Source organism: Sinocyclocheilus anshuiensis, unplaced genomic scaffold (genome assembly GCF_001515605.1).
Source record: "Sinocyclocheilus anshuiensis isolate Anshui unplaced genomic scaffold, SAMN03320099.WGS_v1.1 scaffold130, whole genome shotgun sequence".
Classification (NCBI taxonomy): Eukaryota; Metazoa; Chordata; class Actinopteri; order Cypriniformes; family Cyprinidae; genus Sinocyclocheilus; species Sinocyclocheilus anshuiensis.
In genome coordinates this window covers 1078836-1093392 of record NW_015544207.1, presented here as the reverse complement: position 1 = coordinate 1093392, position 14557 = coordinate 1078836, and the positions used below count along the sequence as shown (strand labels likewise).

The 14557-nt window shown below is 35.5% G+C and overlaps 1 protein-coding gene across 1 annotated transcript in view; it reads right to left on the bottom strand.

The window, feature by feature from the left end:
• LOC107696930 (sodium/potassium-transporting ATPase subunit beta-1-interacting protein 3-like) overlaps positions 1 to 14557 on the bottom strand; it is a 55778-nt gene that overhangs the window by 13896 nt on the left and 27325 nt on the right. Inside the window, exons 3-4 of the mRNA XM_016497503.1 lie at positions 12369 to 12449; positions 6074 to 6271 (exon numbers count right to left, since the gene is read on the bottom strand). Of these exons, the coding sequence (XP_016352989.1) occupies positions 6074 to 6271; positions 12369 to 12449 (279 nt within the window). The remainder of the gene's footprint in view (positions 1 to 6073; positions 6272 to 12368; positions 12450 to 14557) is intronic.

The window sequence follows — 14557 nt, the reverse complement described above, 5'->3', positions numbered from 1 at the left end:
GAAAAAAAAAACGAATGCTGTGTGTTTGCATATGAACTAGAGAGAGAGAGAGAGAGAGGGAGAGAGAGAAATAGATACTGAAAAAAACTTATATGCCTAAATGAGAGTCTATGAGGCCCGTGAGAGGCTGTGATAGTGTGGGTATGGGCTGAATGGCTGAATGCCACAGCGCAGGTGAGACACATATCTGCTGTGCAGGGCAAAGTGGTTCAGACCTCCAATCAGCTTCTATTACACTGAAGGAGTTGTGAAATACCAACTGCATCAGAGGAAATGTCAACTACAGAGCAGAGCTGACTTGATTAGTATGTTGTATTAACCTTGAATCTGTTGCTCCTGGTTGCCATGTGTAGGCTGAAGGCTGTGGAAGTAATTTTAAGCCAGTAATAAAACAGTAATATTGTGAAATTTAAAATAAGTGTTTTCTATTTGAATATGTTTTTAAATGTAATTTATTCCTGTGATGCAAAGCTGAATTTTCAGCATCATTACTCCAGTCTTCAGTGTCACATGATCCTTCAGAAATCAGTATAATAAGCTGATTTGATGCTGAGGAAACATTTCTGATTATTATTATTGTTAAAAACTGTTTTGCTACTTATTATTTTTGTGGAAACAGTGATACAATTTTTCAGGATTCTTTGATTGATATAAAGTTTAAAAGAACAGCATTTATTTGAAATAAAAATGTTTTGTAACATTAAAAATAATACAACTTTGATCAATTTAATGCATCCTTGCTCAATAAAACAAATTTCTAATTTCCCAAACATTTAAAGGTACTGTATTTTTATTCATTTTATAAATATGTATTGCTCAGGGCTCTGATCATTCTCTATTGTAATAATAACTGGCTCACTGTACATTATCACTTGTTCCGACTGAATCACACAGCAGAACAGGCTATTTATTATTCAGCTATAAATATTAAATCCTTTGTTGAAGAGCTCTCTTACTCTGAGATCATGAGACAAATGTAACCCAAATGTAATAAATTCAAAACTAATTCTTGCTCAGGGTATCTCAGGCGAAGAGTGAAAAGATCTGCACCTGAGATCTGACCACTCTCAGCTCAGATCCAGCGCAACACTTGATATCACGTTAATTATGGTCATTAAAAAACATAAGCTATTTAAAAGTCAAGGTCTTAAAGCCAGGACCCTCTGTTTCAGGCCTTCCTCTGCTGATTTTCATAGTTTCTTTCTACTCTCTGGTGAAGTGGTACAAAGTGACGCAGATTTAACCTGTACTCTCTCCTCTGATATATAAAGCGGCAGAGCTGACAGGTTGGGTGAATGGTATTTCGGCTGTGTTTCATGGACTGATCATTCAGGTCAAAGGGTAAAGCTGCTGTAGGGAGACAAGGTTTCTGGGCCAGTGGCCTCCAACTCCCTCAGGGTGTTTCTCATGCCAGCTAATTCAGATTTCAATCTCTCAGCCTAGTCTCTATAATGCCTTTAATATGAATAGAATTATCTCAAAATTGTTTTTGTAATCATTATGGAATCTGCCTTAAGAAATAATCCTCAAAATTCCTTAAAAATGCAATATAAAAGAAAATAAAACTTGGTAAAATGTCTGTGGCTGCAAATTTTTTTAGCCTGGGAATTCAGCTGATATCAAAGGCAAAGCTTAACTGCTCTTTAAAACAGTGCCGAAGTTCAGAAAAAAAGTGATATCATTTTGCAATTAAAGACTGTTTACACAAAACTGCTTCAATACTTAGTGTTTTTATATAGAATCTTAGACTTTCACTCTTCATTTTTTCTCAGGATGGCTATATCATCTTGAATTCTTTCAAAGAATAGCCACAATATAAATTTGGAAACTTACTATTAATTGTCTCTAATTAAAATAGTTGCTTGTGATGAATCTTAGCTGTATATACTGCATTGGATGTGAATTATTTACAAGTTTCTGACCAATTATATGATTCAGAACGACTCAGAGAGTGAGAGATGTTCTGTCTGTATGACTGCTCTATGCACACGACCTGATTCTGTCATCCCAACACTTATATAGCACTTCTGTCTGATCTGGGTTTTGGTATCACACACCTAAATAATGCTCGAGTTTGAGTTCCCCTGGAAATAAAATCTATATTAGGAAGAAATCACATCACAGGCCTGAATTTCAGTTTCACAGATAACAGAGAGAGAGAGAGAGCGCGCTTGCAAGAATTATATGCCATATAAAGACAAAAGTGAATCCTAACACACAACTATCATAATGAAACGTATCAAAGTGTGCTAATAACAGCACATCTGTCATCAATAGGCTTTACGACTTAATATGGCATATTATTTATGTCTGTAGAACAAACAAAAGTTGATGTACCTTGTGAATATGTGTTCTTTAAAGAAGTCTCTTATGCTCACCAAGGCTGCATTTATTTGATGAAAAATACAGTAAAAATCGCAATATTGTGAAATATTATTACAATTTAAAAGAACTGTTTTTCATTTTAATATACTTTAAAATATAATTTATTCCTGTGATGCAAAGCTATATTTTGTAGCATCATTGCTCCAATCTTCAGTGTCACATGATCCTCCAGAAATCAGTTGAATATGTTGATTTATTATCAATGTTGGAAACAGTTGAGCCGTGTTAGTTTTTATTTATAATTTTTTTTTGGAACATGACATTTTGTCAGGACTCTTTGATGAATAAAAAGTGAAAAAGAACAACATTTATTGAAAATAGAAGTATTTTGTAACAATATAAACTACTGTTCAAACGTTTGAGGTCAGCATTTTTTTTTTTTTGAAAGAAGATAAGTTAAATTGATAAAAAGTGATAGTAAAAAAAAAAAGTTCAGCTAATTGTGTGTGTGTGTGTGTGTGTGTGTGTTTGTGTGTGTCCAAAAATATTAACTTCAATTTACACTTTAGTATATAATGTATATTATTTCCATAATAAGTACTCCTTTAGATGTAAAGTATACTACTACTTTACAAGTGACCACCAGCAGGAGCATCAGTCCAAAAACTCCCCGCCAAGGGAGAGAAAAAAAATAATAAGAGAGACTGCAGTAATACAAACCCAGAAACTGTGAATATATGTCTGAAAGACGGACACACATCACAAAAACCTAATGCTTCGACCCACCACATGAACATGATGTCTGACAGGGTAATTATGTGCCAAAGTCACCCTGCTGTGACAGAACATTAGTCCAGCACATACACACAGACTCCGTAAACAGCACTTCTGATGTCTCTCTCTCTCTCTCCTTCAGTTCACAGCCCTATCACATCTGATTCAGAGCACTCTCAACAACACTGCACAAAAGTGCTCTCGCTGCAACACACACGCAAACACACTTACAGCATATAATATAATATAATATAATATAATATAATATAATATAATATAATATAATATAATATAATATAATATAATATAATATAATATAATATAATATAATATAATATAATATAATCATCATGCCAAACTAGTCCTCATAAATAACTGCATTTGTGCACAGATATTTAAAGAAAAGTAATCACGGCAGACCAAAGTGGTAAAAAAAATGAAATCAGTCATTGAGAGCTAAAAGTGTAATCCCAGAAAGAAGAAGGATGCTGAAGAATGAACAACAGAAGAACGGGTCTCATCTGAAGGGCGATGTTTATGAGTTCTCCGCACAGGTAGCTCCCCCTGAGTTACACTAATGAGGAAAGTAGATGGTGCTCTCACATACGCACCTCTCAGTTGTCATAGAGGGAGGGATTTACATGAAGCTCTGCTAATGACTCTTTCAGTTGTTCACTTGTCGTCTCAGGTGTGTGTCCTGCTCTACTCTCTGACTGTCCTCCTGTGACGAAGTTCTCAGAAGCATGAGAACGTGACTATTCACTACAGCAGAAGTCTTTTTGATAGTGACCTAGTTTAAAGTCTGAAGATACACACACACACACGTCTCAGAAATGTTTATGAAGCATCTGGCCCGACTCGCTTGCTCTATCGTTTGCCCTCAATCCTGAGCAACAAAACAATTTGTCACAAGTGACAAACCTCTCTCTCCCAATGTTGCCCACTAACACCACCCATATTTCTCCCAAATATATTTATTTATTTAGTTAGTTAGTTAGTTAGTGTAAAATAAAAGTTTGTTTATATAATATATGTGTGTGTACTGTGTATATTTATTATGTATATATAAATACACACACATACAGTATATATTTTGAAAATATTTGTATTTACATGTCTATATTTATATTCATGTAATTTATATTATATATAAATATATATTTAATATATGAAAAAAATTTTTTTCGGAAATGTATACATGCGTGTGTATTTATATATACATAATAAATATACACAGTACACACATATATTATGTAAACAAAAACTTTTATTTTTGATGCGATTAATCACGATTAATCGTTTTACAGCACTAGTAAATATACGTATATTTTTTATTATTTTTTTCAGTGGATCATAAAATTATTTAGTCAAGAAGTCTGAATTCATAATACTAATTATAATATAAATTATATAATAATAATTATATACTGAATAACAAAAAACGATTTAGAGCAATTAAGATACAGTAACACATTTAAGATGCAAGATTCCATTACAGTATTTTTTCTTCAATACAGTCATTTTTCTTCTGCAATGATAATGCAATAATAAACTTATTTATTTATTTATTTATTTATTCATTTATTTATTAATTCATTCAAACCTCTTTGAGAGATTCACATGGCCCTTTAGCCATCTTCTCATTTGTCTGAGCATTTTAGTACTTCATTTTCAAACTGTGGTGACAAGACCACAAGCTGAGTACTTCGGGCACTGGAGATAAAGATCTGATTCCCTCTCACTAATCTCTGCATTCCCATTGAAGAAGCCTGTAGGAACTTGACTGGAGTGTGTTTAAGCTCCCACTTCCTGCAGGCCACTTTGTTCAACTCTCACCGTGAAGTTATCAGTTCATTGTTTGAGCATGAGCAGATAATCATCACCCTGAATAAGCTTCCAACACTCCTAACCTACACTGAACCAGTTTGGCTCACATTTATTTGAAATACAAACCTTTTGTAAAAACATACATGTCTTTACTGTCACTTTTGATCAATTTAATGCATCTTTGCTGAAAAAGTATTAATTTCTTAAAACAATGGACCCCCAACCTTTTAAATTGTATGTTATGTTATGTTATGTTATGCTTGTTATGTTATGTTATATTATATTATGGGGCTGTCAAATCGATTAATCACATCCAAAATAAATGTTTGTGTTTACATAATGTATGTGTACTGTGTATACTAATATATAAATACACACACATGTATATATTTAAGAAATATATATGTAATATATATTAATTAATCGTGATTAATCGATTTGACAATTGATTATTCGATTTGGCCCTAATATTGTATATTATATTATATTATATTATATTATATTATATTATATTATATTATATTATATATTGCACTGGTGTTTGCAGATGCCACTTGGTTTAATATTTTGGTTTTTGTATCTAATACAATAACATTCAGAAATTATAAGTGTGGCCAAGTCCAAATACTTTTGGAGGTCATTATCTACAGCGCATTTAAGTCAATAAAACAAATCCCTTTTCAGAAAACGAGCTCACAGTTTTTCTGCTTGCTGCCTGCTGATTATAATCCATTGAGTTTACTCAACTAACCCTGGAGCCGCGCTTCAACACAACAGCAGGGCTTCAGTACTCAGGCAGGGGCGTTTTACACATGTACGGTGTGTGCAGGCTACACTTTAGTCTGCTGTGGCTTTAAAGGACTGGTTAAGTGTAGAGAGACTGCCAATGATTTCCTACAGTAATGAAAAAGCACCATTTGGATGGAAGCGTGTCTGGAAAAAACGTGCATTATGGGACGCTTTTAGTTATGCTATGTAGCAGACATACACATATAGTAAGTCTAAATATAGTGCGTGAAGACCATAAACTAGAGTAAAAACAGGGCTTTTGGACTATTGAAGGAACACTTATTGAGTGTTTTAGCTTTTCTGCATGACATGGCATATTTGTTTGTGTGTGTGTATGTGTTTGGAGTGAGTGACTTACAGAGATAAGGATTTGGAAGCCGCTGTGCAGGACTTCAATGTACTGGTACTCCAGCAGGCAGCCCATGATGGATATATAGGACTGTGCGTCTGCGCTACGGTTTCCGCTGGCAGGGATCTCTCTTCGGACACAGCCTGGCCCGTGCTCGCTCCACCAGGAGTGGTGTGCCGAGATGTTAAAGGTCAAGAGGTCGCTGTCCTAAAACAACAGAGAGGAGGAGCTGTCATCAGCCTCAGCCACATGTCAATATAAAGGATGAGGGAGCGAGTGACAGAGAGGCTGTGCGCTGTAAAGTATGCATGCATAATTGAACCCGGAGCTGACAAATAATCTGTTCCATAGACATGAGAGAGGGAGGAAAGACACGTATACATACAAAAGATGGAAGAAGCACACTATCGCTTTTAATATGCGTTCATTGTTTATTTCTTGTGGTCATATTTATGACCGATTTTACACATGAAAACTGATAAATTAGGTAAAATTGTGGTGTGTTATGCATTAGTTATTCACACAAGCAATTGTTTTCTGTGGTTACATATTGTATACACACACTATCTCCATTATGTTGTTAAATCTCTCACATTATAATCTCTCACATTATCTACTAGCAGTTAGGGCCAGGCAATTTATGACAGTGTATTTTTGGCAATGTAAATTTAACCAACATTGTAAATTTTGTGATGATTTAAACATTTTATGATGATAAACATAAACATTTTTATTTAGCACTTAAGTTTCATTAAAACCATGTCAGTAGGTCACATTTATATGTATTTATTATTATATGCCTTTTTTACTGGTCTATATAAATAAAATAAATTATATCAAATAAATCACATAAATAATTTTAAAAACAATATATTATTGAATAAAAAAAAGTTTGAAATAATTACGTTTTTTTGAGAGAAGTCTCTTATGCTCATCAAGCCTGCAGTTATCTGATAAAAATACAGTAATAACAGTAATAGTGTGACATTACTAAATTGTAATATTTTACAATATTCTGGTTTTTAATATTAAGACTTTTTTTACAATTTCTTCTCAAAAATGATTGTTTTCTATTGTAATATGTTTTAAAATGCTGTTTGGTTCTGTGATGCACAAGAAAAACATTAATTTTGTAACTAATAGATTTTAATTAGTTTTTAAATAAATATTAATCAATAGAGTGTGTGCGTATGTATGTATATAAATATCTACATATATTTAAAAATAATTTAAAAATAATAATTTATGCATTTAGCAGACGCTTTTATCCAAAGCGACTTACAGTGCATTCAGGCTATACATTTTTTACCAGTATGTTAAAATATATTAAATAAAATATATAAATATAATAATATATATAAAAACATAAATATATAGATAGTATCTAATAGGCTATAATGCACGTGTGGACAAAATAGAAAATAAAATTTTGGAAAGAAAAATAAAGGAACAAACACTTTAAAGGCATTTCAGAGCAAGTACATAAATATCAGGAAATATATCAAACATCATAAAAGTGCTGACAATATTACTAGCTATATGGCCCAGCCCTATTATCATTTTGTGCAACAGCTTGTTCAGCAATACTATCTTACAACATTTCTTTCCATTTAAAATAAAAATTTCTGACTCCCAGTTCACATATTACTGCAAATAAAGGGAATAATCATGTTTGCGTCTGTTCACACAGTCCTTAACCTGAACACTGCATGTGTGAAAGTGCAGTGAAATACAAGTGTCACCTCAAAGTTATGCGTCTGTTTTGCAAATGTTCCTCATACGCTCACGGATACGTGTACATCAGATGTAATGGATTCTGTCAATCCACACAGTTCTCAGGCTGTATGAGATGAATGACACTTGTCAAAATGAAAACGTATGGACTTTCCTATGCTTATTAGAGAGGAACTCGTCCTTGACCTCTTTCTGGCTAATGGAGACACAGAGGCGTTTGTCCCCTTCATCATCGGCAGGCATTAGCATTATACGCGTCACTATATGTCACTGAGAAGAGCGTGTGTTTGCGTGTTCAGAGAGGGGGTCGATACAGACCGTCCTGTCCCGTATTTAATCATAGCCACAGTGTGAGACTGACAGTCACAGCCTGCGGCCATGCATGAGAGGACAACCCCACCAAAACACCTCAATCAAGCAGAGAGAGAGAGAGAGAGAGAGAGAGAGAGAGAGAGAGAGAGAGAGAGCGTTTCATAAAGTGCCCAAGCACTTAATATGCCTTTCCTCTTCAGTGAAACTACATGTCTCATGTTCAGAGAGTTAATATGGTTCTCCATTACCTGAATGTGAGAGATTAATTCCACATTCATGTTGTGTCAGAATTATCGTAATTATGAGATGACAACTCTGAGCGGTTTGAGTCTTCTGAATTATTAGTTTCCATGGCAGCGCTCACAGCCATCATAGCTTCATGTGCGGTTTTGTTGTTGATGACAGCAAAATACTTTAAGACAAGAAGATTAAAGATCAAAGAATGAGCACAGTAGACTTCTAAAATTAATATTATTATTATTAAAATAGTCACTTTTCCCCCCTTTACGCTGACAGGAATGGAGGTGCATTTTATAATTTATCTGCTAAAAAATGTTTGATTCATTTGTATCCAAAAGAGATATCTAAGTAGATGAGTTGCTTATTTAATTTGTCCATTTGCACCGGTTTGAATCACTCATACTCATTTATGCATGTGTTTGAATATCATAGGTGGACACTATCATATTGACAGTGTGATCAGTTAAACAGCAACATGGATGCACTGCCTCATTTCCCATATTTTGCCTGCATTTCATGGATACCAGCACACTGCAGCATTCAGAATTGAATTGAGAATGTTTAAATTACACTTAGTTCAATTCCTAAAATAAATTTGAATTTATATAGCAAACATGAAGCAGAATTGTAATTCAAGCAAGTAGAACTACAATGAATAGTTATTTAAATACCCCTACCCATTGAGAGACAGACAGATAGACAGATACAGTATAACAAATATTGCGAGACAGACAGACAGACAGGCAGACAGATATAATAAACATATTGCGAGACTAAGAGAGACAGACGTGATAAACATCGTGAGACAGAGAGACAAACAGACCTAATAAACACATTGTGAGACAGACAGACATTATAAATATAATTTAAAACAGACAGGCATAATAAACACTACCAGACAGATAGACAATGAGAGACAGACAGACATAATAAACACTACCAGACAGATAGACAATGAGAGACAGACAGACATGATAAACACTGCGAGACAGACAGATAAACAAAGAGAGAAAGACAGAGAGACAGACAAACATGGCAAGAGAGACAGACATGATAAATATTGTGACACACTGACAGACAGTTTATCATGTGAATCACATGATAAACACTGCGAGACAAACAGACAGACAGACAGACACGATAAACACTGGGAGACAGACAGACATGATTAACTGGGAGACAGATGGACATGATAAACAATGCAAGACAGACCGACATGATAAATACTGGGAGACTGACAGACATGACAAACAATGGGAGACTGACAGACATGATCAACACTGTAAGAAAGACAGGCATAATAAACACTGGGAGACAGACAGACAGACATGATTAACTGGGAGACAGACGGACATGATAAACAATGCAAGAAAGACAGGCATAATAAACACTGGGAGACAGAAAGACATGATAAACACTGAAATAGACATGATAAACACTATAAGACAGACAGGTATTATAAACACTGGGAGACAGACAGACATAATAAACTATGCAAGAGACATACATGATAAACACTGGGAGACAGAAAGACATTATAAACACTGGGAGACAGACAGACATAATAAACTATGCAAGAGACATACATGATAAACACTGGGAGACAGAAAGACATTATAAACACTGGGAGACAGACAGACATAATAAACTATGCAAGAGACATACATGATAAACACTGGGAGACAGACAGATATGATAAACAATGCAAGACAAACAAACAAACATGATAAACACAACATGAGACAAACAGACAAACAATAGAAACAGACAAACACTGCGAGACAGACAGAAACACTATGAGACAGAAAGACATGATAAACACCACAAGATAGACAGACCTACATGATAAACATTGTGAGACACTGACAGAGACAGTTTATCATGTGAACCACATGATAAACACTGCAAGACAGACAGACAGACAGATATGATAAACACTGTAAGACAGACAATGAGAGACAGACAGACATGACAAACATTGTGAGACACTGACATAGACCGTTTATCACTATCATCATGAGAACCATATGATAAACACTGCAATACAACAGACACACATGATTAACACTGCAAGACAGACAGATAGATAGACATGATAAACACACTGAGACAGACAGAAAAACATGATAAACACTGTGTGAGAGAGAGACAGACAAACAGACACTATAAACATATTGACGGACTGACGGACAGATAGACAGATATGATCAACATTACAAGACAAACAGATAGGCAGATTTGATAAACACTGCGAGACGGCAGACAGAGAGACAGACAGACAGACAGATACATAGAATCTAATGTCAGACTGTTTCATTCAGACTCATTCTAATCATAATCAGTCTTACAGTAGGGGGTCCTCAGTGCAGCATGATATTATCATATGGCGTGTCATTTGCTGTATGACAGTAGAGACATCAGTGAGCTATATACTCAATATACATATTTTGAGGTGTTTCATTGAGGCTTGTGGTGGGCCGTGTTAATGCAGGGGTTGCATGAAAAAGGCTGAATAATGGGGAGCAGGTGGCAGAGGGTCGGACTCCGGCATTAACCTGACAGATGGACACACAGCGCTCCCTCACCGCTACATATGGACAGCAGGAGGACACACACGCACATATAAACACACAGAGACTAAAAAGAAAGGATCAATGCGCAAACTTGCTGCTTTCTGGACAGCAGATCTGTCTGAATCAGCTCATGAATATTCATGCATTGACGTTATGGTGAGGGGGGGTTTGGGGGAAGGGTGTCCCACCTGTGACAGCACAGTAAAGAAAAGGGAGGGAGTGACGGAGCATGACTGTGTGAGACAGAGGAAGAAGAGGATGAGGATGAAAGACAAAAAAACCCCCACAAAAATCAAGGTAGCATAAAATGTGACTGAGCACATAAGCATAAAATAAATTAATAAATAAGCGCAGAAAATACTTCCCATATCTTTTGTTGTTAACGTCCAAGGCCATGAGTCCAATTACACAACTCTCTTATGAGCAAAGAACAAAGCTAAAAAGATTCAAATAAATACATGAATCAAACAACATTAAATACAGCTGATACAAATATAAGGGTGGATTGTGTTGAACGCATTATGTGCTGTGGTATGAATTATTGGCTGCTGAGCCATTAAAATTCAAGAGACACTAAGACACCAAGCTCTCAAACTATAAGAAAAAGCCTGTTGAGATTTTTCAAAGTAAGATATATAAGAAACAAATGAATAAACTACTGTTTAAAAGTTTGGATTTGGTAAGATTTTTTAATGTTTTTGAAAGAAGTCTCGTGTTCATCAAGGTTGCAGTTATTTGATCATAAATACAGTGAAAACAGCAATATTGTGAAATATTACTGCAATTCAAAACAACTCTTTTCTATATGAATATATTTTAATATGTAATTTATTTCTGTCCCATGCAGCTGCAACAATTGTGGAAAAGCAGCTCATTATATTATACATGTACCAGATTTACTCCTCATGCATCTGCATGCAGACTTTAAGATGTTCTTGTGCAATCTCACTCCACCTTCTGAAAGCGGATAAGAGCTTTTCATTGTGGGAACAAGAAATCTGAGTCCAGGAAACTGGCCAAGCAGGAGTCATAAACAAGCACACACAGAGAGAGGAGAATGTGTCAATTATACATCCAGCTTGTTTCTCACTGTACTAACACACTAGGGGCTGAGTGTTTGAGTCCATGACCTGTCAGCACATGTAGACAGAAGTGTATCATGGGATGGGTTGGGGATAACACAACTTCTGCTTTCCAAAAGGCTTTCATCTGAATTCATTTCCTCTACTAAGAAGCCCTGTTTTATGTGCCAGTTTCTGGTGTGTTCAATGCAAACCTAAGTGTAAGACACAAAGCTCTGGCACTTCTAAATAATGTTTTAAACAGTCTGTTAAAACATCATAAACTGCCCCATTTAGCTGTAAAACAGGGTAATTAAAAATGCCTCGTACTCTTAAACACTGACGGCTGACCCATGTGTAACTTTAGGCAGGAATCTCTCTTACCTTTGATAGACCTCCAACCTCCAGGTAGAAGCAGATGATAAAGACATTCCAGGCCACCCACAGCGCTGTCCACACAGTATACTGTCAAAAAGATGGACAATTCATTACTCCAACAATTCATTCCAACATTCAAACATAGGCTACACTGGTATGGTCACATTTACTGTTGCTCGATGAAACTTCACGGGCAAAATCCACCCATTTCAATAGGAATCTGCACATTTGGCAATTTTGTGAAAATGTTCCAAAGCAGATTTCGCTCATGTTCAAGTTGATCACATGAATTTGCAGCGCTGACCAACCTGAAAGCTGATTTGTTTGAAAGTGACTTCTGTGTGAGCTGTACTTTTTACACTATTGACAATGTATTTTGTTTGTCCCCTAAATTTCAATGAAATATCGCTAATGTGGCCACAGTATAAGAAACTTCTGTAAAAAATATGACACAAATGCACTTTGTTAATGTGAAAAAAAAACTCAATTGATTTTTCTCAGGTATTTTACCTGTATTTTGAATTTGTTGTGTTTTAGGGTTGAAGGAAATGCCTGTAAACTTGACAGAAAAAGTAATTTTGCCATAGAAGAACCAATTTTGGTTCCACAAAGGACCATTCAGTCAAAGGTTCTTTAAAGAACCATCTCTTTTTTACCTTTTTATAATCTGAAGAACCTTCTTTCACCACAAAGAGCCTTTTGTGAAACAGAAAGGTTCTTCGGATGTTAAAGGTTCTTTATGGAACCATTTAAACAAAAACAGTTTTTCTTTGGCATCGTGAAGCACCTTTATTTTTAAGAGTGTACCATAGTATATATTAAAGTACCATGGTATTACCACCTGATACTATCACTGTACTACCACATTGGACAACTTTTATTCAAGGGACAGCTGGCAACTACCCATCTAGAACAAGTTAAAACTCAAACCGTTCCAGTAGCAGTAACATCAGAGCTGTTGTATATGGGAAACAGAAGTCGAGTAGATGCTTGAAAACATCCGCAGTGAGCTTGTTTGGTCTTGAGAAAAGCACATTTCTTTTACACAGGCTCTTATCGTTCATCTCCAGATTTGTATCTTTGTTCTGATTTTATCTTCTTTTTATAGCAGAACATCTCATTTGAATGGTCTCTTCCTAGTCGTTTGTACTGTTGTTTACCACACACAAACACAATCAATTAGGATTTTACAAACCTATAAATCCCATTGAAATGCTAATCTGAATTAGCGCTCCAACCTCAGCCGGCTGGTATATAAACTCCCAGAAAGGGAAAAAGAAATGAGCGTTCATTTTTGTCAATAGCACGAAGCAGATTGTTCTCATGGGGAGTTGACAGAGAATACAGAAGTCTATGCTGCACAGTAGTAAAAATGGATCTCAGGTTTCCTGTCAGTGCCTTACGGAAGACCAGCTTGAGACGACTTTATAGAGCAATTTTCTCCAAACTGAAGAAGACTGTTTTCCACTGGGATTTCCTCCAAAATTATACAAAGATCAGAAGACTACTTTGTTTGAGGATTTTTCTATTTTGGACAGGTTAACTGAGTTTCTCACAAAGTTGAAAATGAAGCAAAGTTGCAAAAGTTTACAAGAGGCAAACTCCATCCACAGAAATTAAGATCCACGCACAAAGATGAAAACAAAGATGAACTGAAACCTTTACAGATCAAATAATTAACTTTTGAAGGGGTGCTATTATGCTTTTTCACTTTTTCAACTTTAGTTAGTCTGTCATGTTGCTGTTTGAGCATAAAAAAGTTCTGCAAAGTTACAAAGTTCAAAGTTCACTTCAAAAGGAGATCTTTTATTAGCTAACCAATCACAGCACACACTAGCCCAGCTAACCAATCACAAAACACACATTTGTATTGAAATCTTAATTTCTATGGATGGAGTTTGCCTCTTGTAAACCAATCACAGCACACACTGGCCCAGCTAACCAATCACAAAACACTGTATTGAAATCTTAATTTCTATGGATGGAGTTTGCCTCTTGTAAACCAATCACAGCACACACTGGCCCAACTAACCAATCATAGCACATTTCGTATTTAAGAAGGCGGGCCTTCATTTGATACAGGAACTATTCGAGCCGTTCATGCCAGACTGGGGAGAGAGGTGTTGTAATAATGTAAAATATGTGAAAAATAATGTGTTTTTCGAACAACCTAGTATGAGAGCCTGTTCTAGTAC